This window comes from Schistocerca serialis, chromosome 2, assembly GCF_023864345.2.
Source record: "Schistocerca serialis cubense isolate TAMUIC-IGC-003099 chromosome 2, iqSchSeri2.2, whole genome shotgun sequence".
NCBI classification, from domain to species: Eukaryota; Metazoa; Arthropoda; class Insecta; order Orthoptera; family Acrididae; genus Schistocerca; species Schistocerca serialis.
In genome coordinates this window covers 791,597,238-791,621,950 of record NC_064639.1, presented here as the reverse complement: position 1 = coordinate 791,621,950, position 24,713 = coordinate 791,597,238, and the positions used below count along the sequence as shown (strand labels likewise).

Below are 24,713 nucleotides of genomic sequence, written 5' to 3'. Positions count from 1 at the left end.
TGTCGTAAATATTTCAGTAAGAAAGGTAAGTGAGCTTGATGTAATGCGGTTTGGGCGCCCAGCTGAGAGGTAGTCGTCGGACAAAGGTGCAAAAAAAAAAGGGGGAGGCCATTATCCTCACTATTGACATTCCTTTGTAGAAAGCATCGCAAATACGACACGCTCAAACTTGAAAACATACAATTACACTGTGAAACTATTAATTTATGATATTTACTAAAATGCCTAATGAAATGATGAGAAACATTTTACATCTATTGTCTTTGCAGTTTAGAGATGGCTCATTTTGTTTAATATCTAGTTTCTAGCTGCACTGCAGCATTGGTTCAAATAAAATTTTATAGATGTACTAATATAAATATTTTCTGTCTACAGATCGAGTAAATAATAATTTTTTTCAAAAAAAATGAGGGATCACAAAAAGACATTTACCTTCACAGGAACTGCATTCATAATTTTCTTTTCAAGTACTTGGTAATTTTTTGTAGAATTAGTTTTTGTGGTGCACCACTTTAATGACATAGATATTAAGATGTGAACAGACATTTCCCTTATCTGCGTTGTTGTCTTTAGTGTACTATTTTTTCTGCTTGAACTTTGTCATGTTTAGGTATAAGTTATTTCATTTGCTGCTGCTGTTTGCCAGGGATAGTGCTACTGAATTTTAATTTGTGTTACTCTGCTAAGCCAGTTCACTACTGATTTATTTTTCTTGTTTGCTGCTCATTGCCTTATATTAGTTGTAATTTATGCTGCTTGCTTTGCCAATTGTATTTTTGATCATTGCTGTTTGTGTTCATTGTTTTGTGCTGCTGCATTGCCTCGTCCTTTAGTTTAGCATCTGAGCTCAGTAGATTTAAGTTAGCTTAAGAGGGGGTAGACTATATAAGAGAATGAGTTGTGATGAATTGGATGAAATGCATTGAGAAGCTATAAGAAAATGGTTCGGCCAAAAAAATGTATTTTGAAAGAGGATATGAACCAAAAAAGTAGGGTTTAGGGACAGCAGGTTTAGGTAGGATATTCTTGGAAATAAACGATGAGGTAAGATAACGGAAAATAAATAATGAGGTAAGAAATATGTGAACATATAAATACAGATAGCATGCTTGGATAGGATTTTTTTGGTGGAAACAAATGTTGAAATAAGACGAAAAATCTATGGAATGAAGTTTTAGGTTGGACTGCAGTACCAAATGTTACACTGAAAACAAACTCTGTCCTTTCCTTTTGTGTTATCCCCCTATGTGTTTGTGTACCCTTGTGTATTTGTTTTCTTCCTGTCTCTATGTACTGTTTCATAGAATTTTTTTCTCTTCTAATACTAAGCTACATTCACTATAATGAGGAATACTGTTATCCTCAAATATAATTTGCATTTATAACATGTTATTTACTTTGTAAAGATGTTTAGACATTTATTCTGTTTTGTTTTAATGATCATCTGTAAAATTTATGTTTCAAGAACTATTCTCATTATTTTATTTATTTACTTACATCATAATTCCTGTAAACACTGATGTATATGTTATTTCGATTCTTTTGTAAAGCCTGTATTCCTACATATGTTATATGTATTATTATGTTTTTAATGATGTTTTCTGTATCTTTGTAATTGTATTCTTATGTTATAAAATTGTAATTGACACCAGCTCATCAAACTAAGTAACTTGTAAGTTACATTTCACTGCACACGTTTCTGTTGGTCATAGTATATGGACAATATGTGAGAAGTAGGGACTGATAGTGTTTGCACGTGTGTTAATAATTCAGCAAGGGACTGGTTAACAGCATTGCTGGTTCTAGGGACAATTAGAAAAAAAACTTTGTGAGTGCACTAGTGGTGGTTTATGGACTTGCTATATTCTCTGCAAGACTCTTTGATAGTGATTGTGCATCTGCACAGTCGCAACAGATGGCTGCTGGCCGTCTCTACATGGACTACAGTGGGTCTGCATCTTTGATGGCCCACCAATACCATTATTTCTACAAGGACTGCAGTGGGTCTGCACATGTGGTGGCCCACCAATATCGTAATCTCTACCAGGACTACAGTGGGTCGACTCTGTGATGACCTACCTACCAATATTCTTCAAAACGTCGAATGACTCTGCTGTGGGTTTGCTCTGTTGTGGCCCATTACCTGTCTGCATGTCAAGAGTCAGCACTGTCTTTCGTTGGAAGGACAACACCACTTCTTCAAGACTGCATGGAAATCCACTACTTCCGTGTGCATTCTCTTTTACTGCTCAGACTTTGAGAAAAAAAAACTGCAATTTTACCGTGATGAATGATCAGGACTGTCTTTATGGACTGTGAGAAAATTTTAGCTTTTGACCAACATTGTATTAATAAGTGTGTGCATTTGATTTCTTTGTTATTGTAATTATGAAAAAAATTTTTAAATCATTATTGGCCACTGCCCAAAACAATTTGTAAAATTTTTTGTGGGGAGCATGGGGGCTATGTAAGTAGGCTGTTTATGTTTTCTTATTGGCAACGTTACGTAGCGCTCTGTATGAAAATCACTGGCTGTGCTGTGTGCAGTCTGTGGCTAGTTTGCATTGTTGTCTGCCATTGTAGTGTTGGGCAGCGGCAGCTGGATGTGAACAGCGCGTAGCGTTGCACAGTTGGAGGTGAGCCGCCAGCAGTGGTGGATGTGGGGAGAGAGATGGCGGAGTTTTGAAATTTGTCATGAACTGCTATATATATTATGACTATTAAGGTAAATACATTGTTTGTTCTCTATTAGAATCTTTCATTTGCTAAGCCTATCAGTAGTTAGTGCCTTCAGTAATTTGAATCTTTTATTTAGCTGGCGGTAGTGGCGCTCGCTGTATTGCAGTAGCTTGAGTAACGAAGATTTTTGTGAGGTAAGTGATTTGTGAAAGGTATAGGTTAATGTTAGTCAGGGCCATTCTTTTGTAGGGATTTTTTTTGAAAGTCAGATTGCGCTGCGCTAAAAATATTGTGAGTCAGTTTAAGCTCAGTCTTGTATAATTTTTCTAAGGGGACGTTTCACCAGACGCTAACGCCGATAACTAACAATGACGGACCGTAACCTATATCAATCCAAACTTAGTGACGTAACTTCTAAACCTTTGAGTCACGTGTAAGAGCTACTACAAATTATACGGCGGATAATTCTACCTGGGCTCGACTGCACAAGTCAAACAAAGTTCTGTATGTTTATACCGGTTGTTAACTCTTCGGTTGCCACATTCAGAACTGATAGATAATTTACTGTAGATGGTATTGATCATCGTTGCTTGACATCAATCATGACGTTGCGTGCTTCTTCTGAAACCTGACGGCTGACCCCGACTCGACACGAGAAAGTAATGTAAAACAATTGTTATGTGCATCTTCAGGTTTCCGAAATCTTAGTGTCCACTTCCATCTTCGTGGGACTCGGTACTGAAGGAAACAGTAGAAGTTCGTTTGGCGAAGATTAACAGGGATAGCAATTTTAGCCAGGACGAAGCTTGGAATCCATCGCTTTCTTAATAATTTCTCAAAGATATCACTAAAATGCAACAAGTAATGATAAATTTATATCGCAGACTGTATCGACCAGTTACTAACAGAGTCGTTTTATGCGTAGCTCTTGACATGCGTACTCTTGACCGCCGAACGGCACATCTGGCGCTTGTGATCTGTGGCCGCCGTCGGGTATAAAAGACGGGAGCAAGCACTGTAGTTACAGTCTGTCGACTCAGTCGGAAGAGGGGCGAAAGATGTTACGGTCGGAATGCCAGGGGATTAAATACGGTCCAAGAAGTTGCACACACAAAATCTAATTGATTATAATTGTCATATTAGCTGTTGTATTAAGAACTGGCTGTCGTGGGGTTCGCATTGCAATATTTAGTCGAATACGATGTAAATGTTGGGGTCTAATGCTAACAGCATCCGATTACAGTAGAGGACGGCAACGAATATTGCTCTGACACTATTGTGGCATGTAACGTGATAGCCCCAATACGACCAAACGAAACGTTTTCTTTCTGCTACCTTAACAAAATTCGATCCAACGTCACTCTCAGCGTAGGCGACCATCTATAGTCACCCAATTTACATTATTTCTTCTCCTTCTTCACTTTAAGATCTAGGCAATACGCCAAAAAGCTGTAAGAGTTTTCACATAAAAAATTTGGAGGCCTTGCCTTTCAGCACGCTCTCGTACTAGTTTACAACGAATGTAATTCAGTCTTCATTCATGCATTTAAGATGCCATCTCTGTTTTTCCCTATATTATTTCACTTTGTCATTTAGGTTAAATATTTCTAATTCTTCTCGTATATCCTCATTTCTTATAAGGCCCCTCATTGAACAACCTTAGACAGACCTTAGAAATCTTTTTTCAGCCCATTGTATGCTGCTTCTGTCTTCACTATTTTTAATGCAAGATGTATTTCCATGGAGCAAGAAAGGCACAACGAATATTTAGTAAAACTTTAATTTTTTAAATTTTCTTATCATTTTCCTTAAGGTTTTATTTATAGCCCCACATATCTGCTGAACATTTTTTATTGTATTCTGTTCATCATCGTGCTTATCTGAGTAGATGTCAGACCGTAAATATCTAAAACTGATGACTGTTTCAGTTATTTATCTTCAATAACAGTTTTTGATCTAAATGGGTGTTTCCATAGTGGGCCATTACTTTAGTTTTAGTGGAATATATTCTCAGACTGTAGCATTGTCCTCCTAGTTCACATAATCTGTACACTGAATGTTGTAAGTTTGCTTTCTTGTTCTGTATTGAGACCACATTATCCGTATGTAGCAAAGGGTTTAGAACAGATTATAGTTTCTCTTCAGTTGTATAACTTCACTTGCTTCATTCTTCAGTTTTCTTAGGAGATCCTCAACATAAACGTTAAAGAGTATCGGAGATAATCTCCATCCCTGCTTGGCATCTTGATTCTAGTTATCGCTTCTGTTTTTGGGCTTCCTGTTGTTATAATTGTTTTGAAATCGTCATAGAAGTTTTTTGTATGTATAAGATGCACAGGATATTCTCTTTTTTCCATTATTGTCCGCAGTCTGTTTCTACTGACTGAAGTTTACATACATTTTTAAAAATGCTTTTAATATTGAAAATATTATCGTTCAGGGTGTTCCTTTCTTAAATCCAGCTATTCCAAACGGAAATTAAATGCCTAGCGTCTCTATTGGACACACTATTAAGAAAAATAATCAGACAATATTTGTTCTATATTTATGAACACAATCGTGTAAGTGTGGTAGCAAGGTGACTACTTTCAAACGAGAGACGGTGACAAGACAATGTCATTTTGTCACGTAAGTCTGATACAGTATGAGATATACATCCGATGGTTACATGTTCAATTTCTTCAAGTTCTTTAATCGCTCGTGACTATCGCCGTAAAGATTTTTAGACTGATTCTTCCGCCGTGTTCCGCACTCTAGGAAACACGTAGTAATTTCTATGTTTCCCTTCACTGTCATCCGTACCCCATACGTAAAGTATTTATTTATCCGAACGTTTAACTTTAAGGTCCGGCGAGATTAATGGCTAAGGCGGATCAAAATTCACACAATATGCAGGGTGGAGAAAAAGAGCGTATTAGTGAGGTCAGAGGGGGTAGGGGGATGAGGAATCGAACAAAACCTGCCGTATATAACCACAGGTTTAAGAAGCACACTTGTGGAACTATGGTCACAAAACGGCCACCAAACAGTAACGGTCACGCGGAAGTCAACATCCGTGAAGGACTGGCCGCAAGAACTTTTGAGGTCGCGACGATCATTCTCTAGATATCAGGAATTTTCGAGAGTGTACGAGACTCATTTATTCGACGATGTCAACAATGCAGCAGTGGTCCAGACAGGAACTTCGAACATATGTCACAAAAAGTGGTACTTAACAAAAAAGTGTATTTAAAATTTCATTTGTTTCTTCCTTTTTTATCATTACCTCAGCTCATAATTACTGATATACTGTACTTGTCACAACGAAAGTTGATTCATTCTCTCCGAACATTAGCAAAAGTTAAAACTCGTGGCCTTTGGACATCATTTTTATTATGTTGCACAATACAGTACCATATGTTGACTATCTTGTCGGAGTGCTGTTTCTGTTTTACGGTTTATTATCGTGACAAATCAGTGATATAGCGTCCGCCCCTGGTAGCTGAGTGGTCAGCGCGACGAATGTCATACCTCAAGGCCCGGGTTCGATTCCCGGCTGGGTCGGAGATTTTCTCCGCTCAGAGACTGGGTTTTGTGTTGTTCTTATCATCATCCTTTCATCCACATCGACACGCAAGTCGCCGAAGTGGCGTCAACTCGGAAGACTTGCACCAGGCGAACGGTCTACCCGACAGGTGGCCCCAGCCACACAGCATTTCCATTTCAGTGATATAGCAGTACTTTGAGGACAGTTGATTCAACATTCAAACTGTACCCACAAAACATAACAGAAAATTCACGTTTAATGTAATCAGCGCTGGGAAGGAATTTAAAGTATACCTTGGTTTGACTGGTAACCTGTCGCCGTTTCCTTCAGCTGATGTAAGAAGGCCTGCTGAAAAGTAATTCCTCCGACTATTTCGTGTGAAAATTCTTAATGCCTTTTAAATGAAACAAACTTTATTGACATTCTACATCTTCATTCTTCATGGCGACATATTTTCAGCCCTTTGCCGCTAGAGGGCTCCGAACTGTAGCATGTATCGTGGCGGTGTGTAACATAATTATGTCGGTGCGCGAAAAACAGCGTGCTGTGATCGAGTTTCGAATTCGAAGAGTCCGTCCGCACATGGAGCTCCCTCTCCTTCAGGATGATAATCCCACACCACACACGAGCGCTGCGACATCTGCAACAATCCGATGCCTTGAGTTCACTGTCATGGATTATCCCCCATACAGTTCCGACTTGGTCCCAGCCTATTTTCATCTCACTCCACAACTAAAAGAAAACCTTAGAGCACTTCACTTTGATAGTGATCAAGCGGTGCAAGCAGAGGTGAGGTTGTGACTCCACGAACAAAATCAAACATTCTACAGTGACGTTATCAGGAAACCAGTCTCTCGCTGGGCGAAATGGGTTCGTCGCCCGGGTGACTACGTTGAGAAATAAATATGCAGACATGAAGAATAAAGACGTAGAATGTTGTTTATTCAAATAGCTTTAAGAGCTTTTACCTAAAACATTCTGAAGCATTACTTTTCAACACACCTTCCTAATAGGACAGCAGACATAGTCGGTGCTTGCAACGAAAACATTTTTAATTTTTTAAAAAGTATGATAGGCTTTAAGCTCAGAGTCAATGTAGCGATAGGTAGCGCTATCAGTAAGCGCTCTTGAGCGTGTAAGTGTTTGTGTGTGTGTGTGCGTGTGTGTGGCGATCGTTTGTGAAGAGTTCGTTACGGGCTCTCCGGCGTCACAATACAAATACCTCGCCCTACCCGTACAAGCGCTTAAAATGCCGGTGCGGTGCATTGAACTATAACCTAACTCTGGAACACACAAAGCGCTGTCAGCAGCTTGAAAAGAAAATTTTAGTCTTTTGAGAAAAAAAGTGATCGAAAAATATAATCCTCGTAGTTACGGCCCTTATCAGTGGCCTCTCCTCTGGTGGGAAATCCAAGAATTGTGAAAGAGAGAATCTAAAGCAACACAGGTAATTTAGCGTGCAATTATGAGAGAAAGTACTGGCTTCAATGTATGAGAACAGTATGGAAGTCAGTCAGATCTGTAGACACATTAGAAGTTTTCCTTCCAAAAAGAATGCTGGAAGTGTGTAACCAAGCGATCCGGCAGCATAAGCTTCAGGCACTTTTTCCATACAATTTTAAATAAATACTGAAGTCTGCTGTTTTGCCGCTTCAGGCAACTACCGCGGAAACATGAAGCATGAAAAACATTCGCTGCAGTAAACATAAAACACCGCATGTCTATAGCACAAAATTGCTCAATTTAAGCAAACTGCGTGATAACTGTTGTGCCCTACTGCTTGCAATGCAAGAGGTACATCATGGAATTGCTTGCTCTTAAATTTCTGAGAGGGAACGTCCCTTGATGATTTCAGAAACATATCACACCTTCCGACATTCAAGGGGCAGTCAAATGAAAAAGAGACAGATTTACTATTTCCAAATTAATCGCCATAACTGTTCATAAATTTTATCCGAAAAAAATTCGAATGGCTCTAAGCATTATGGGACTTAACAACTGAGGTCATCAGTCCCCTAGACTTAGAACGACTTAAACCTAACTAACCTATGGACATCACGCACACCCATGTACGAGGCAGGATTCGAACCTGCGACCGTAGCAGCAGCGCGGCTCCGGACTGAACGCCTAGAGCCGCTCCACGGCAGCGGCCGGCAAATTTTATGCGAACCCGCCCACATGTTGCAAAGGTTGTTTCGTCTACGCTGCAGAATTTTCGCTGGGAAGCCCTTACACATGCTATACAGAGTCCTGATTACTCTCCCATACAATTTGGTAGTTCAGACACAACCCAAATTTATTGGAGAGTCCGCATAATACCTGTAGGTCAGTGATAAACAAGAAAACATTGCATGATCTACAAAACAGAAAAATAGATACCACTGTAATCTCCCTTTCCCTCGCCTTTTCCTTGCAAATAGTTCTCAGTTTCGTTTCTTCAAAGAATTTTCCAGACATGCCGAAGGGTCTGGCGGTTTTCATGCAACAAAAGTATTTCTCATGTCGAAATAAATAAACTTACCGCATTTCTGCAAGAATTTCCCATCTTGGAATTGTGCTACGAACCAGTAATTTAATTCTGCTGTGTTGGTAAACTGGTCAAAGACGAGACGAAAGTTCCACATTACAAGAAGTGGAATTGTGGACAGGATCTTACCTGAAACAAAATCAGTACATCGCACCATAAGTCAAAGGTTGAAAATAATCAAAAGTACAGAAAAGTTTACTGTGGGTCTTAGTTTTAAAAAAAGCGTCTATCAAATCCTCTACGTCGGAGTGCCACATATTGTACAAGATAAAATTAACTACGATAAGAAACTTTCGAATACGGAAATAGTCTGTCGGGAATGCGTAAGATCGTGTTGATTCTGATTTACAATGAGATAATTAATATATCTTCGCAATCTCTAGTTCATGGAGATTTCTTGGTGATATTCTGGTTAAATACTCATTGCAAGTTTTTATAGACATATTTATGCTAACCCTTTCTGTGTATTTTTTATTATTTCTGTATTTATTCATTCTTTATTTCCTCTAAAACATAGCCGAAGAGAACCTCACGGCAAATTAATCGGCGTTTCCTTCGTCGCTTATCCCCCGTTGTACAAACACGTAGCGATACGATTGGCATCATTAGACTCCGTCAACTCCCTGCCACGGCATCCCATTAAAGAAAATCCAGTGAGGCTTCTGAGTACACATACTGGTACTCTCGCCAGTAACAAATGGTGCCCTATGCTTTGTACTCTCCACCGTTATCCAGTGCGAGAGACTGACTGCAACAGAGATCGATCACATTGCAACATGGCCATGTCGACCGATTTTTGTAAGTTATCGATGTGCACGTCAAACAGAGAGCAAGTTATCTTGCTGTTAAACGATCTTTGTTCTTGTTCTGGCACAGTTTGTGCCTCTGCGCAGTCTGACACATTCTTAGTTGAAGTGTGGCAGGTGATGGACGTATTAAGTAGTGCTGTGTCGACTTGTGATCGTATCTGTTATATGAAGAAAGATTTACTGTAAAGGACACTAAGGATGAATATGATGTATAAACTTGGAATAATGTTTTTTTTCCCCTGAGTCGTGCATTAGCATATTAACTGACTAAGCTGTTTGATGTTTACAGAAACTCTATGTTAACATTATATCCTTTTAAGATTATTGCTCGCTTTGTTGAGGATACTGTTGTTTAGACCAATGTTATGCGTGAAATCACGCGAAATTTTACTCTTGTCTTTTTCAACACACGTTTCGATCTAAAACCATTGTCTTGGCATATCATTTCGTAGGAATAGTTACTCTCACCATTCCACAATTTAAAGAAGGTTTATCATTACGCATTGCCATATTCAGCATATGGTATGCAACAGCTTGAATATTGTTTGGAAATTTTAATTAAAAATACAGAACTAGCTTAGCCGCTCTCTGCATTCCCTTTCTTGCTGTGCTTTCGAGAAGTCTGCAACGATGTTGTCAAGACGCAGGTAAAAGGAAATTTTGATTAGAACCAGATAATTGTTTTACTTCAGTTGCGCATTTAATATAAAGAGAAGTTGTATTCAGACCAGTTACAACTCAATTCAAATTTTGCTTAAGTTGAATAACATTTTGTGGGTACATAGTTTTGTTAATATATAGACTTTTTATAGAGTGGAGGTAAAGTTGGGCTAAAGTTCATACAGATGCACACAGTGGGGAACTTACATCAGGTGCTTCACGTCACCAGCAGTACTTTATCAATAACAGAAATGCAGCCACAGACAAAACCCACCGGGTACACTCGACGCCGAGACATCACCATCAAATTTCTGCAGTTCGACACCTCTTTGTTGGCCATTAAGATTAAAAGCCAACTCTGACCTCCTCGGACTTTAAATTCGCGTAAATGTCTTGATTGTCCCAGTATTGTAGTTGGTCTACATCGAGATCCTGCTCATCTTCATTTCTGTTGTTCCCAGTATTTATTCATCCCCACCAGACAGTGACGTCGAGATGGTCGCAGTCGTTTAGACACCAGACGATGCCCTGCAGCCCTTCCTTTCGCTAAGAAACTGATTTGCCATCTCGCCCTGGCTGTATAACACTATAATTTTTTTTTGCAAAAAATAAAATATTCACCTGCGGTTTTAAATTGGAAGAAAATATATCTCCTATCCATAGCTAAAAAACTTCGCTGTAACGAAGTCAATGGCAAAAAACAGTAACAACAATAAATCACACAAAAATTGTAAGAATAGGGGATGACTTTCTTCTCTTTGTTGTCTTCTACTTCATTAAATTTTAAAATGGCACGTAAATGTAAAAAAAAAAATTCTTAAAAATATTAAGAGATGTAAGAGGTTGATTAAAAAAACATAGAAAAAAGAAAAAATAACACTGATTATTCGCCTTCATCTTTTTCCATTTAATTGAAATTGAATGTATGAAATAAATGGATTAGATATACACACGGTCTTTGCGGTGTAAGTCCAGATATTTTTATTGGTGACTGAGGACAGCGTACTGAACGACATTCATCAGTATTTACTTCATTTGCAGACTAATAATTTTAGCTATTAAGAGTAATATATTTTTAGATTGGTTGGTACCTCCAAGTACATGTGGCAAGAGCAAGTCATTAATGGTTATTTACCCCTGCGCAGCAGGTCAGGTGTTCAAGTGTGGACTCCAGGAGGCAAAACGGTTAATCTATACTGACAAAGTAACTAGCAATGTTAAAGTTTATTAACGGCTAAAGCAAAATTCATAATGGATGTTCTTGACAAACAGATGGTAAACAGATGAAAAGTGAAATAATAGGAAAAGTCTCATCCAAGCATTTTAGTACGTCCATATTTATTTGCTAGGGAAAATATATGCATATAAACACATCAAACGAAATTATTTTACCCATTTAGACTTTTTTTTCTTCAAGTACCAAATAATGCTTCATTTGAGCTGGTTTTTTGTAGCGGGAAGTGTTTGATTTGCTTATGTTTTTATTTATACATACGCAGAAGTGTAATTGTGAAGAGGTTCTGTAAAACGTAAATGTTTCTTGCTTTTATGTGTCGGGCCTCTTTTGTGAAAGAACACTCGTAGCAAAAATATACATGTCCTCCCGGTAGCTCTGCAAAGTACAGAAACGCACGAAAAACCACAACTATAGCAGGAGCGATGGCACCGACAGTTGGTTAGCAGGCAGCGCTACCGATCTTCCACCAACGTCAACGTCGAAATCTCCGCCTCGAGAAACCGTGCCGGTGCCGTTGACGCTGACATCCCGTCCCGCTGACGGCTTGTCTGAGTGCCGCCATTTGAAATTCAATGTAGGATGTTTTGACGTTCCGTTGAGTGCTATCACGTGTGAAACGACCTTAAGGCGCTGCACCCACTCTCTGTAGCACTGTGTAAACCCATTCATAACCCAGTTGCCAATTGCCTATGAATATGACTGTAATGTGCCCACCGCTATTGTCAAGGTTACAACCAGACTGTTAACGGATGACTTACGACGACATCCGCTAAACGATTTTGGTGTAATTGCTACGCAAGCTACCTGTTATGTTTCACTTGCTCGTCAGGATACGAACTTTTCGTTGATCGATGTTACGCTCAACGATCACGTTATTATCAATCGTTACAGATTTTCATGATAGTGACTGTGTTCCGGAGTCGCATTACTCAGTACTTATCATTATTTTCACTCCGTTGTACCTCAGCTTTCCACTATTCCAAGCGCCTGTATGTATGCCAGTTGTTTTTCGAACCTTTGCTGATTTCACATTTCAAGGTGCTTTTTATTCCCTTAACAGAAATCTGTGTCTCCTGTACACTATGTCTGCACCCAGCTTCAAATTTTTTGACGGTCCCTAGTTGCGCTTTATATGCTGAATAATATTTTACTGTTCATTTCAGAACAGAAAGTGAAGATGGGCATTGTTGCGTAGTGTACAGCGTACGCATTAATTGTGTTTATTCCAACTGTTTCTGATGTATTCACTACATTCCCTTTTCTTGAATTTGTAGATCACCCACTTCTACAGTGCAGGAATCCGTTTTATTATTTCATCTTTTTCTTTCACCGTATTTGTTCAGTTTGTTTTCTCTCCCCTCTCCAGAGGCATCGTCTACATTGTCTCTGACTTTTCAAGTTCAGTAAAATATTTCTTTCCAATTTTGAAGACTGTCTTCTGTTTCGCGAGGTCTCAACAACAACTAATCCGAAAAGTTTCAAAATGCAGAGCGGTTGTTCAAGATAGATGACATTGGTTACTTTACTGTAAGCATTGCCTTATTAGCGTAATGATTCTCCTTTGTAACAGGGAGACCTCATCAGTTTTGAAATTTAAGACCCATTTCTCTTACCTTTGTGCATTCATTATCACTCTGCAATGAATAAATTTAAAGACTTGTTTCTTTGTATGAGTTTCAAAACATAGTTTCCTTTTAACTGCGCAAGAATTTAATTATCGAGGCTAAACGGACACTAAATGGTATCCAACAATATAAATAAGAAATGAAATTAATTACAAATACCAGAACACTTACAAGCTCTGATGTCTTTATTTATTTGTGCCTTCGGGCCTAGATAAATCTTATGTACAGCACTGTCTAAAGTACCTTATGTTCTACTTACACATCCATAGATGTGAACGTTTTAATTACAAATGAGAGCGTGTTGTAGAACGAACAGCTCAGTGGCTCGAGCTAAAACTGAGAGGCGTACTTTAGAGGCGGTCTATTATTATTTTGCTTATTTTATGCCATGCAGTCATCTGTAACGAATTCTTTTCCTTTTTTAGTATAAACACAAAAAAACTGAACTTGCGAAGATCAACCGAGAGACTAATTATTTGTCCGTTAGATCATTTATATACAATGAACAGTAATCTTCCTTTTACACACCTTTGGGATACGCTTGAACTTAAATTTGCGTCTGAAGATTCGTCTTCGTCAAGACTGACACGCTTTCTTCTTTTTGCTATGAACTCCTCAGTCTAATCACAAAGCTGACCTAATATTCTGTACTTTCGTATTTTGTTCACTGGATGATAGAGCGGAAATGCATCGAAGACCTTTTGGAAGTAATGGCACACGCCATCAACGTGGGCGCCGGTATCTACTGCCTCCTGGGTCTCGTGGACGAACTGGGCAAGCTGGGTTTCACATGGTAGTTATTTGTGAAATCTATGATAATTTCTACAGGGGACGCTTTCGGTGCCCAGAATGGTCGCAATACGCGAGCAAAAGGTCTGTTTAGAGCTTCGTGCGTGTGTTCGAAAACCCTTTGTGAAAATCGGAATGACGTGCTCATATTTCCAGTTATCTCGATCACTTCGTTCCTTCAGCAAACTATGGAAGACTACTACTAAAAAAAATGGTTCAGATAGCTCTGAGCACTATGAGGTCATCAGTCCCCTAGAACTTAGAACTACTTAAACCTAACTAACCTAAGGACATCACACACATCCATGCCCGAGGCAGGATTCGAACCTGCGACCGCAGCAGTCGCGCGGTTCCGGACTGAAGCGCCTAGAACCGCTCGGCCACCGCGGCCGGCGACTACTACTAGAACAGGTGCAAGTCTTTCGCATACTCTTTGCAGTACCGTGTTGATATACCATGGAATCAAGTCCTATTTCCTCTGATGAACGATTTTACTTGGTAAAACTTTTTCTTGCTCCTAGCAACGAGTAGGCCTAATACGCGGTGGAGAAACGAACAGTCGTGGTTGTAGGGTTGTAATTATTATTTGTTTACCAATGACATGCTTCGCCTTATTCAGGCATCTTGTGACTGGATGACGTTAGGTGGCGGGATACCAAGCATACAAAACGTCGCAGCAAATAATTTCCCTCGACAAATTTTCGTAAACATCACACGGTGTCCTAGTTGAGGCATGCAACGAAGTCCAATGGTACTATTTTGTATTCATTGATCTCCGTTGCATGCCTCAACAAGTACACCGTGGAGTGTATACGAATATTTGACGAGGGCAGTTATTTGCTGGGACGTTTTGTGTGCTCATTATCCCATGTTCGTAAGACCATCTAACATCGGCCAGTCTGAAGATGCCTGAAACAGGCAAAACGCATCATTGGTAAATAAATAATAACTACAACCCCTCAAACAAGACTCTTTTTTCTTCATCGATTGTAGTTGGTTCTGTTCACCTGTCTAACTCTTTTCGGTATCTGTCATTTTAGCGTTCGCGCTAAGGTTGAAAGAAGCCTTCATTCAGTACAACAGTTTTTGTTGCAGGATATGTTCAGAATGCTACCACAGTTGTGAATACGGAGCGATTTAGGGTGGAACGACTTCATAATGCAGCACTAATGGCAGGTAAGTCTGATATCCATTGTAAGGATCATCGGGAATCGTAAACTAACCACAAAGGAGGTAACTCGCAAAACACTGATACGACGAACACTTGACTCCTGCTCGTCGGTGTGGGATCTTTACCGCTTAGTATTGGTAGATGAAATAGATAAGATCCAAAGAAAAGCAGCGCGGTTTTGCAGGAGCCGCGTTCTGCATCATGGTATGGTTTATTGTTAAAATTCCGAGAGCGCACGTTCAAATGCATGTTTTCATAGACGTATATTGGCGTGAAGATCATGAACGTAAAATTAGAGAGATTCGAGCTCACGCGGGGGCCCAACAATCAATCGTCCATTCCGTGGATAATTCGCAACTGGAAAAGGAAGAGGGTGGCGGGAGGGGGGGAGGGGAGAAGGGGGGGGGGGGGGGGGGTTGACCCGTCAATACCCTCCACCGCATACCATAAGGTGGCTTCAGAGTACATGCGTAAATGTGCTCTTTAGGCGTGTAGTTATCCATTTAGTAGACTTTGTCACACTTTGCAGAGCTTTTCTAGTAGAAATACAGATTAAGACGGTAGATTTCTTCTTGAGTAAGCTGGTTCTTCGATCAGGAGAAGGAGAGGGCATACTGTCGCTGAAAGTCGCACACCCAGTAAAGCACAGCTGTGTTCACACTGATCTTCAGGAGAATAACGATGTAATGTGTAACTGGCTGTTGCAGCATTGGTTACTTTCTTGATGTTCTAAGTATCTTACGTGTTATTGCAGGGAGATAACGTTACAGAAAAGTACTGATCTGTGTTTCCGACCAAAAAAAGCTGCCACGCATAGATTTGCATATGGTACTAAAGTTCAGTGAGCTCATGCCTTAGATGACGTGGAAACAGCGGAGAAGACCACGCCATGATTGGCTACCGGAGTACGGGCTCCGTAACAAAACCTATAGCATCAAGTACTATTCATTAATTGAACACGACATCAAACAAGAATTTGCTAAAGGGTGAAGAAAAGTCTCTTGCAATAACAGCATTACGAAGTGTTTATTACAATAATCTAATTACAACGACTGTAAAACAATAAAAGATACGAACAACCCAAATCACTTCGATGTCGGGCTGTCACGAAGAATGCCCCGGGAAGTGATCCGCGCTGATAGTTAATCGAAGGGTGTACTTCTTGCTGGCAGAACTATAACTGCGTGTTGGCGTGAATCTGCGAGCAGTGCAGGATAATCATAAGGGACGATCAAAATGTTTCTGTTTGAGGGTGTTGATACAGCGTATATGCAACGTACTGCGACTATACTGTACAAGCACCGAGAAGTAAGCAAGAGATTTGTGTAGCGTTTGTGTCTTTCCGACATGCGTGCGGTAAATGCACTATAGCGTTATCACCAAATGCGTCCAAACAGGGTGAACTTGCTGTTATTATTTTCATAGCTGTCGAAGGTCAAACGCCGGTAGGCATCCATTAGAGAGTGAAGAATGTCTATGGGGCAGCTTGTCTGTTGAAAACCACGACAATTGTGACAAGAGCTGCTGCTGCTTCATGATAACGCCACGTCCCCCATATCGCAAATGTCGTAACGCAGAAGATACGCCAACTCAAGTGGGACAGAGTCGAGCTCCCGCCCTGTATTTCTGATCTCTTCACACGTGATTATCGCGTCTTTGGTCCCTTACAGGTGTCCTTGTACGGTCGACGATTCCTGTCGGATGGAGATGTGCTCCAGGTTCAAATGGTTCAAATGGCTCTGAGCACTATGGGACTCAACTGCTGTGGTCATAAGTCCCCTAGAACTTAGAACTACTTAAACCTAACTAACCTAAGGACAGCACACAACACCCAGCCATCACGAGGCAGAGAAAATCCCTGACCCCGCCGGGAATCGAACCCGGGAACCCGGGCGTGGGAAGCGAGAACGCTACCGCACGACCACGAGATGCGAGCTGTGCTCCAGGCAGCAACGGACTTTTTCACGCACCAGGTCACCGCGTTTTACCAATCGGCTATGTTCTAATTACTTATTTGTATTTCCTGCAACTACCCACATTTATTAGGTGTTATGTTTAATTCAACGCGTTTCGAGCATGCTCTGCTCATCCTCAGGCGTTCACACATTCATAAAAATGTTACTTAAAAATAATGTCTTAAACTAAATTAACATAGGGATTCTAATGTATTACAATAAGTATGAAGTGTATAATGTTTACATGTATGTAGAAAATTTGTGCAGTGGATTACGACGAAAAACATGTATTAAACGTGTAGTGTTTACATGTATGTAGAAAAATTTGTGCAGTGGAAAACTGCCAAAAAGTAGTGCTCTTCTCAGCTCCGCCAGGGCACCAATGATGCAAACGAAGCCTTGGCACGCCAAAACCCCTGTAGTGTCAATTATAATAAATAACGAGACACAAAAGAATGAGCACTATGGGACTTAACTTCTGAGGTCATCAGTCCCCTAGAACTTAGAACTACTTAAACCTAACTAACCTAAGGACATCACACACATCCATGCCCGAGGCAGGATTCAAACCAGCACCCGTAGCGGTCGCGCAGTTCCAGACTGTAGCGTCTAGAACCGCTCGGCCATGCCGGCCGCCCAACGAGACACAGCTCCACATCAGCGAGAGACGTCATTGGACATCAGTTTCTGGGCAACCATTGCCTTCCCTCCTCTTTCCAAGTACCCCAACAGCCATACCAGCAGCGAACAATAAACTATGTTTATTTTATTTTTAAGTAACGATTTTCTTTATGTATAAACGCCTGAAGTTGGCGAGAAAATGGTCGAAACGCGTTGCAATAAGTTAAATTAAACACAAAAACAATTAAAAGTGACTGTTAACAGAAAATAACAAGTGATTATTCCACACTGTCATGGCGCCCCGTAACCAATAGGGCCACAAGTGGGTATAATATACGTGGTGCATCGGTGGGATGATTGCCTCAATGCACACAGCGATTTAGGCTGATTGGCATACCGATTCTGGACTGTACGGGCTTCGAGAGGAAACTCCTCGACAGCCCCTTATATTTATCAGGAAAGTTATTCACTGTGTATGAAAAGTGTTATTGTAACATATGTTGGTTATCAGGCGTGCATTACATATCTTTAGTCGTCGTGAGCACGTGCCTTTCCGATAAATACGAATGGGTGCCCAAAAAAACCGGAATTATTTTTTAAAAGCTTTATATCTTCAAACTATTTACAAAACAACCTTATTCCCTTCAAAATACTCTCCATTAGAACTAATACATTTGTCCCAGGGTGCTTCCACTGTTCGAAACAGTTTTTGTAGTCATCTTTAGAAACGACTGACAGCTCCTACCTCGTTTTTTCTTGACTTTTTCAATTTTGTTGAACAGGTGTCCTTTCACGCCCCTTTTCGTTCGTGGAAATAGGAAAAAGTTGCACGGAGCCAGGTCAGACGAATAAGATAAGTGGGGCAGTGGAACCATGCTATTTTCAGCCAACAGAGATTGCTGTGTGTGCGGGTGTGTTGTCGTGGTGGAAGAACCAGTCTCCTGTCTGCCACAAATCGGGCCTTTTTTGACGAACAGCGTTGTGCGATCTTCTTAAGACTTCCAAATAAATGGTTTGATTGGCCGTCTGACCAGGGGGAAAAAACTGTGAATGAACTACGCCCTTGGGATCAGAAAAGCAAATCAGCATTGTTTTGATGTTTTGCTTTGACTTGACGACATTTTTTTATTTTTATTTTTTTTATTTTTGAGCGGGTGATGCGGACGTTTTCCATTGGCTTGACTGTAGCACCATGACTCCAGCAATGACCTTTGACAGAAAATCTGTGTCAATTTCAAGCTGTTGTTTTAAAGCACGACATTTTTCAACACGGCGTTTCTTTTGATTGGCGGTGAGAACCCGAGGCACGAACTTGGCAGCACTACTTTTCATTCCCAAATCTTCTGTTAAAATTCGCTGAACCGAGCTCCAAGATAACTCATTAATCTCTGGACAGTTGATCAACTGTCTGTACACGGTCTGTGAGCACAAGCTCTCGAATTTTTTTTCAATATTTTCGTCTATTCGGGCAGCTGATGGACGTCCAGAACGAGGTTTGTCATCAATAGACATGTTGGCATTTTTAAATCGAGCAAACCACTTGTACACTTGACTTTTTCCCACAGCGTCATCTTGGTAAGCTGTTTTCAACATTAAACCAGTTTCAGCAGCATTTTAATCGAATGGAAAACAAAATTTCACAGCTGCACGTTGTTCACTTGAACAAGCAGAGATAGAAAACGAAACAAGACGCTAGCACATACAATCACTGCAGATGAACAGAACGAGCAAGGTCGTTAACACTGGCGGAAATGAACTGGCAATGAGTTACATTGTACACGCCTAGCGGCAGAAATGCGTACTACACAACCGACGCCTACGGCAATATTATTCCGTTTCTTTTTTTTTGTCCCTCTCGGATACCCCCTCGTATTTTGTTGTTTTAAAGAACACCAATGTCGAAAATAAAATAGCTATAATCTGTTTTGAAATTTCGACTCGGTCACTTAATAATCTGCCTAACCCTGAACATCCGCATCACGTATAGTAGCGATCCATTTCAGAAACCAGTATCTAATGAATAATTGATGCCACGTCTATGACTGCGATGGGACATTCTACTTGGAGTGATATGAAGATGGTATTCATTCTTTCGGACATGTCCGAAAGAACAGATGCCATCAGTGACCATGCAGCTCTCTAGAATGAAATGGTAATTAAATGACGACCCTAAGCTGTCGACATGCGTTGATATACATCTACAGGGACAGTCGAAAATGTGTGCCCCGCCCGGGACTCGACCCCAGGATCTCCTGTTTACGTGGCAGACGCTCTGTCCATCTTTTTTTTTATCTCATTTTGTTCGCTTTTCTTCGTTGCATCTGCTCGAGGCGGACGTCGTAAGACATCCGTTTAAGTTCGTTGTTGGTCGATTAACTCAGTTTTTTTTATTACAGAGGGCAGCTAACCCTTCTGGCCGAACACGCTCAGCTACCCTGCCGGCTGTACATCTGAGCCACCGAGGGCACAGACGATAGTGCGACTGCAGGGATTTATCCCTTGCACGCTTCCCGTGAGACCCATATTCCCAGCTTAATGTCCACACACACTACATTCGTAGTGCCCCTGCCTATAACACTCAAGATAGTCTGCCGCGAGTAATGAGTGCTATGGGTAGGGGTACTACGAATGTAGTGTGTGGACATTAAGTTGGGAATATGGGTATCACGGGAAGCGTGCAAGGGATAAATCCCTGCAGTCGCACTATCCTCTGTGCCCTCGGTGGCTCAGATGGACAGTGTGTCTGCCATGTAAGCAGGCGATCTCGCGTTCGAGTCCCGGTCGGGGTACACATTTTCAACTGCCCCCGTTGATGTATATCAACGCCTCTCGACAGCTTAAGGTCTTGATTTAATTATCATACTTGGAGTGAGAAGACCAGGATAGGACGGCTTACGGAGGTCCGCAATCTTTTCCGACATGTTGCGATCCAGTTGTGATCCCCACACGGACTGCAGTCTCTTTAAAAATGGGGTTAGTACCGTGGCTACACTGGTGACACTTGTAGGGGGGGGGGGGGAGTGTTTCCCGTAAACAGTCGTAACGGTTCTACTTTTTTCTGTAGGTTTACTGAGTTACTCCCGAAGGCGACCCGTGCGGCTGGCGTTATCTGGGGAGCCGGCTTGTTTACCAAAGTTATCTGGTGAGCGTCTCACGACCGGGCAGCCGAGATAATCGGCAAGGAAGGGCGGAACGTCCGGCGGACACTTCACTTTGCGGAATCGATGGGCGGCGCTCCTCGCAGCGCAGACTGCAGGCCAGAGGCGCGTCCCAGGCGCCGGCCGCCTCGCGCGCGCCGCGCTGCGCAGGAACTCGGTCAAGGTCGCGCAGGAGCACATTTAACAGCCGGCCCCGGCCGCTGTAACTCTGCCAGCTACTTGCCGGCCGGCCGGCACTTGCTCAGACGTCTGCCTACTGCACGCCGCGCGGACCGTACTCGAGCTGCTGTGCAGTCACTACGGTGCACGTCATTACCACGCAAAACGGCAGCCCCCTCAGGCCTCTCCATATACACTACTGGCTATTAAAATTGCTACATCAAGAAGAAATGCAGATGATAAACGGGTATTCATTGGACAAATACAGGGTGTTTCAAAAATGACCGGTATATTTGAAACGGCAATAAAAACTAAACGAGCAGCGATAGAAATACACCGTTTGTTGCAATATGCTTGGTACAACAGTACATTTTCAGGCGGACAAACTTTCGAAATTACAGTAGTTACAATTTTCAACAACAGATGGCGCTGCAAGTGATGTGAAAGATATAGAAGACAACGCAGTCTGTGGGTGCGCCATTCTGTACGTCGTCTTTCTGCTGTAAGCGTGTGCTGTTCACAACGTGCAAGTGTGCTGTAGACAATATGGTTTATTCCTTAGAACAGAGGATTTTTCTGGTGTTGGAATTCCACCGCCTAGAACACAGTGTTGTTGCAACAAGACGAAGTTTTCAACGGAGGTTTAATGTAACCAAGGGACCGAAAAGCGATACAATAAAGGATCTGTTTGAAAAATTTCAACGGACTGGGAACGTGACGGATGAACGTGCTGGAAAGGTAGGGCGACCGCATACGGCAACCACAGAGGGCAACGCACAGCTAGTGCAGCAGGTGATCCAACAGCGGCCTCGGGGTTCCGTTCGCCGTGTTGCAGCTGCGGTCCAAATGACGCCAACGTCCACGTATCGTCTCATGCGCCAGAGTTTACACCTCTATCCATACAAAATTCAAACGCGGCAACCCCTCAGCGCCGCTACCATTGCTGCACGAGAGACATTCGCTAACGATATAGTGCACAGGATTGATGACGGCGATATGCATGTGGGCAGCATTTGGTTTACTGATGAAGCTTATTTTTACCTGGACGGCTTCGTCAGTAAACAGAACTGGCGCATATGGGGAACCGTAAAGCCCCATGTTGCAGTCGCATCGTCCCTGCATCCTCAAAAAGTACTGGTCTGGGCCGCCATTTCTTCCAAAGGAATCATTGGCCCATTTTTCAGATCCGAAACGATTACTGCATCACGCTATCTGGACATTCTTTGTGAATTTGTGGCGGTACAAACTGCCTTAGACGACACTGCGAACACCTCGTGGTTTATGCAAGATGGTGCCCGGCCACATCGCACGGCCGACGTCTTTAATTTCCTGAATGAATATTTCGATGATCGTGTGATTGCTTTGGGCTATCCGAAACATACAGGAGGCGGCGTGGATTGGCCTCCCTATTCGCCAGACATGAACCCCTGTGACTTCTTTCTGTGGGGACACTTGAAAGACCAGGTGTACCGCCAGAATCCAGAAACAATTGAACAGCTGAAGCAGTGCATCTCATCTGCATGTGAAGCCAATCCGCCAGACACGTTGTCAAAGGTTTCGGGTAATTTCATTCAGAGACTACGCCATATTATTGCTACGCATGGTGGATATGTGGAAAATATCGTACTATAGAGTTTCCCAGACCGCAGCGTCATCTGTTGTTGAAAATTGTAACTACTGTAATTTCGAAAGTTTGTCTGTCTGAAAATTTACTGTTGTCTCAAGCATATTGCAACAAACGGTGTATTTCTATAGTTGCTCGTTTAGTTTTTATTGCTGTTTCAAATATACCGGTCATTTTTGAAACACCCTGTATATTATAGTAGAACTGACATGTGATTACATTTTCACGCAATTTGGGTGCACAGATCCTGAGAAATCAGTACCCAGAACAACTACCTCTGACCGTAATAACGGCCTTGATACGCCTGGGCATTGAGTCAAACAGAGCTTGGATGGCGTGTACAGGTACAGCTCCCCATGTAGCTTCAACACGATACCACAGTTCATCAAGAGTAGTGACGGGCGTATTGTGACGAGCCAGTCGGTCGGCCACCATTGACCACACGTTTTCAATTTGTGAGAGATCTGGAGAATGTGCTGGCCAGGGCAGCAGTCGAACATTTTCTGTATCCAGAAAGGCCCGCACAGAACCTGCAACATGCGGTCGTGCATTATCCTGCTGAAATTTAGGGTTTCGCAGGGATCGAATGCAGGGTAGAGACACGGGTCGTAACTCATCTGAAATGTAACGTCCACTGTTTAAAGTACCGTCAATGCGAACAAGATGTGACCGAGATGTGTAACCATTCGCACCCTATACCATCACGCCGGGTGATACGCCAGTATGGCGATGACGAATACACGCTTCCAATGTGCGTTCACCGCGATGTCACCAAACACGGATGCGACCACCATGATACTGTAAACAGAACCTGGATTCATCCGAAAAAATGACGTTTTGCCATTCGTGCACCCAGGTTCGTCGTTGAGTACAGCATCGCAGGCGCTCCTGTCTCCGATGCAGCGTCAAGGGTAACCGCAGCCATGGTCTCCGAGCTGATAGTCCATGCTGCTGCAAACGTCGTCGAACTGCTCGTGCAGATGGTTGTTGTCTTGCAAACTTCCCCATCTGTTGACTCAGGGATCGAGACGTGTCTGCACGATTCGTTATAGCCATGCGGATAAGATGCCTGTCATCTCGACTGCTACTGGACTGCTAGTGATACGAGGCCGGTGGGATCCAGCACGGGATTCCGTATTACCCTCCTGAACCCACCGATTCCATATTCTGCTAACAGTCACTGGATCTCGACCAACGCGAGCAGCAATGTCGCGATACGATAAACAGCAATCGCGATAGGCTACAATCCCACCTTTATCAAAATCGGAAACGTGATGGTACGCATTTCTCCTCCTTACACGAGGCATCACAACAATGTTTCACCAGGCAACGCCTGTCAACTGCTGTTTTTGTATGAGAAATCGGTTGGAAACGTTTCTCATGTCAGCACGTTATAGGTGTCTCCACCGGCGCCATCCTTGTGTGAATGCTCTGAAAAGTTAATCATTTGCATATCACAGTATCTTCTTCCTGTCGGGTAAACTTCGCGTCTGTAGCACGTCATCTTCGCTGTGTAGCAATTTTAATGGCCAGTAGTGTACTTACTAAGGGCCATCAAACCAGCCTATCTTGCATTTCTAAAATATGAATTTCCATATATGCAAGTTATGCGGAGTACCTACATCCTATACCTACAGTGTTAAATTTGTAATATTGGTGATCCATTATCTCAGAATCTTTGACAGACATCTGAAATTTTCGAGAAGTATAGTTTCACTCATTTTCTGATCACTGAACCAGAATCATAAAATACAGACAAATGATACAGTTCTGCAAAAACATATTTTTACTGAATTATATGTTTTAGAATGCGCTGGTTTCAGAACTGATGTCCATTTTTTTTCTATCACATAGGGTTTTTTTGCAAATTCAAACACAAAAAATTGGTAAAAGCACTCATTTATTCTAAATTTTCAAACATAATATTTTTTTACAAACAATTATTTTGAGACATATAGTAATAATATTATACTTATTCATGTTTTTTATGAAACATTTTCTTCTTTTACTTGATATTTCGCTGAGTCCTTTTCCGATTTCCATCTTTAGTTTCCCACTTAAGCATCCAACAGTAGTCAGCAAGCATAGTGACATCCCATCTTCCTTGCTACCGTCTCTCGATATCACGGACATCCTGGTGAAACCGCTCCTCCTGTTTTTCACTGTAAGCTCC

The 24,713-nt window shown here is 41.7% G+C and overlaps 1 protein-coding gene across 1 annotated transcript in view; it reads right to left on the bottom strand.

Annotated features, from left to right (window-relative positions):
- Positions 1-8,484: 8,484 nt before the first annotated feature.
- Positions 8,485-24,713, bottom strand: part of LOC126456423 (uncharacterized) — a 154,346-nt gene continuing 138,117 nt past the window's right edge. The window contains exons 2-3 of the mRNA XM_050092175.1: positions 8,727-8,861; positions 8,485-8,561 (exon numbers count right to left, since the gene is read on the bottom strand). Coding sequence (XP_049948132.1) covers positions 8,485-8,561; positions 8,727-8,861 — 212 coding nt within the window. The remainder of the gene's footprint in view (positions 8,562-8,726; positions 8,862-24,713) is intronic.